Source organism: Sphaeroforma arctica, assembly GCF_001186125.1.
Source record: "Sphaeroforma arctica JP610 unplaced genomic scaffold supercont1.1592, whole genome shotgun sequence".
Taxonomy (NCBI): Eukaryota; class Ichthyosporea; order Ichthyophonida; genus Sphaeroforma; species Sphaeroforma arctica.
This window is the reverse complement of record NW_014038966.1, coordinates 1-1685: the sequence shown is the minus strand read 5'-3', so window position 1 is coordinate 1685 and position 1685 is coordinate 1. Positions and strand designations below refer to the sequence as shown.

The 1685-nt window shown below is 47.5% G+C and overlaps 1 protein-coding gene across 1 annotated transcript in view; it reads left to right on the top strand.

Annotated features, from left to right (window-relative positions):
• SARC_11248 (hypothetical protein) overlaps window positions 1-319 on the top strand; it is a gene marked incomplete at both ends in the record, with an annotated part of 10516 nt that extends 10197 nt beyond the window's left edge. Inside the window, one exon of the mRNA XM_014294670.1 lies at window positions 143-319. Coding sequence (XP_014150145.1) covers window positions 143-319 — 177 coding nt within the window. The remainder of the gene's footprint in view (window positions 1-142) is intronic.
• Window positions 320-1685: the final 1366 nt, after the last annotated feature.

Here is a 1685-nt window from a genome sequence, read left to right as displayed (position 1 = left end):
ACAACAACAACACACACACACACACACACACACACACACACACACACACGAACATACACGAACATACACACCGGCATAGGGATTCTAACCATGTCGGTCCAGTTGGATCTAACCCGCTTGCTTCTCTGTATCCCTGTTGCAGGGTAAGCCGTTCCTGCCCTTTGAGCAACTGATGGGCGTGCTACCACCCGCGTCACACAAGCACGTGCCAGTTGCCTACCAACACCTCATGCTCAATGAGTCATCACCCATCCACGACTTCTACCCGCTGACCTTCGAGAGTGATCTCAACGGCAAGAAGCACGACTGGGAGGCTGTGGTATGTGTGGTGGGGGGTGGTTTAGGGGGGCGGGTGTGGGTGTACGGTGTTGTGTATGAAGAGGTGTGGGTGTTGTTGTGTATGATTCTACTGTGGTGTATGTAGTATACGTATAATGTATTTTACCATTCAAGTCTACTGTGTTTTACGGCCAGAAGCATAACTAAAAGACTGTGGTAGCCACATGTATGACTATGAGTAAGTGTATATTCCTCTGGGGTGTCACATGGGATGCGCTTGTTATAGTACCGTGTGCTGTGGTTGTGATCACACGCGTGTCGCCTGCCCACGTGTTCATCCGTTTCCATTGCAGTCACACACACTCTGATAATGTGTACATGGACATCTAAACCCTAAACCCTAAAACTCTAGAATATCACCATAAACCAACATTGCATTGACACCCATTTATTGCCACTCTTCCATTGACGCTTTCCGTTCCATACCCGGTACTATCGTAGACCAAATACCCTTGTAGAAGCCTTCACAGGGGTTCGGCCAGAGCCAACGGTGGCATCACCAAAACCTCGAATCCAAATCCTAATTTTTAACCCCTAGAACCCTAAAATAGGATTTCCCGCACTTTCCGTCCCAATCGGTACTATTATAGGTGAAACTGCCGTTTGTGGACGAAGCACGGCTGAAGGCAGCCATGGCACCCCACCGCAGCGAACTCAGTCCCATTGAGGAGGCGAATCAGGTACACTCACTGCATGCAGCTGATCGTGCACTACACCACTACGCACACAACTACCTGTGTACATGTCTGTGGCACAGGGCTATAACACTCTTATTTTCTCATGTGTTATACACCACTACGCACACAACTATACTTGTGTACATATCTGTGGCACAGGGCTATATCACTCTTATTTTCTCATGTGTGTAAACATGCGCCCCGGTTTACACTGGTCTCTGTTAAACCTCGCCACCGTTTCTCATTTCGTCACTCTTATTTCCTCACGTGTGAAAACAGGATATATCCTCACGTATGGCAACAAGAGCCCGAGCTGACATTTGTGTCGTTTATACCCCACTACTTCTTATTCCGACACTCTTATTTCCTCATGTGCAGAAACAAGAGCCCGGGCTTTCATTTGTGTCTTTCTTCTTATTCCGACACTCTTATTTCCTCACGTGTAGAAACAAGGGCCCGAGCTTATATTTGTCTACAGCGAGCACGACCCAAAGTTCTATACATCACCGTGGCCAGAGGTCTACCCGCACATCCCTCAGTGCTACTGCCATCAATCCGATATGAAGCAGGTATGCACATGCACATACGGGGACACTACGACAAGCGAGCTAGTTACAGTACAGACATAAGAGCTTGGATATATGCATATATATATATGGATATATGCAT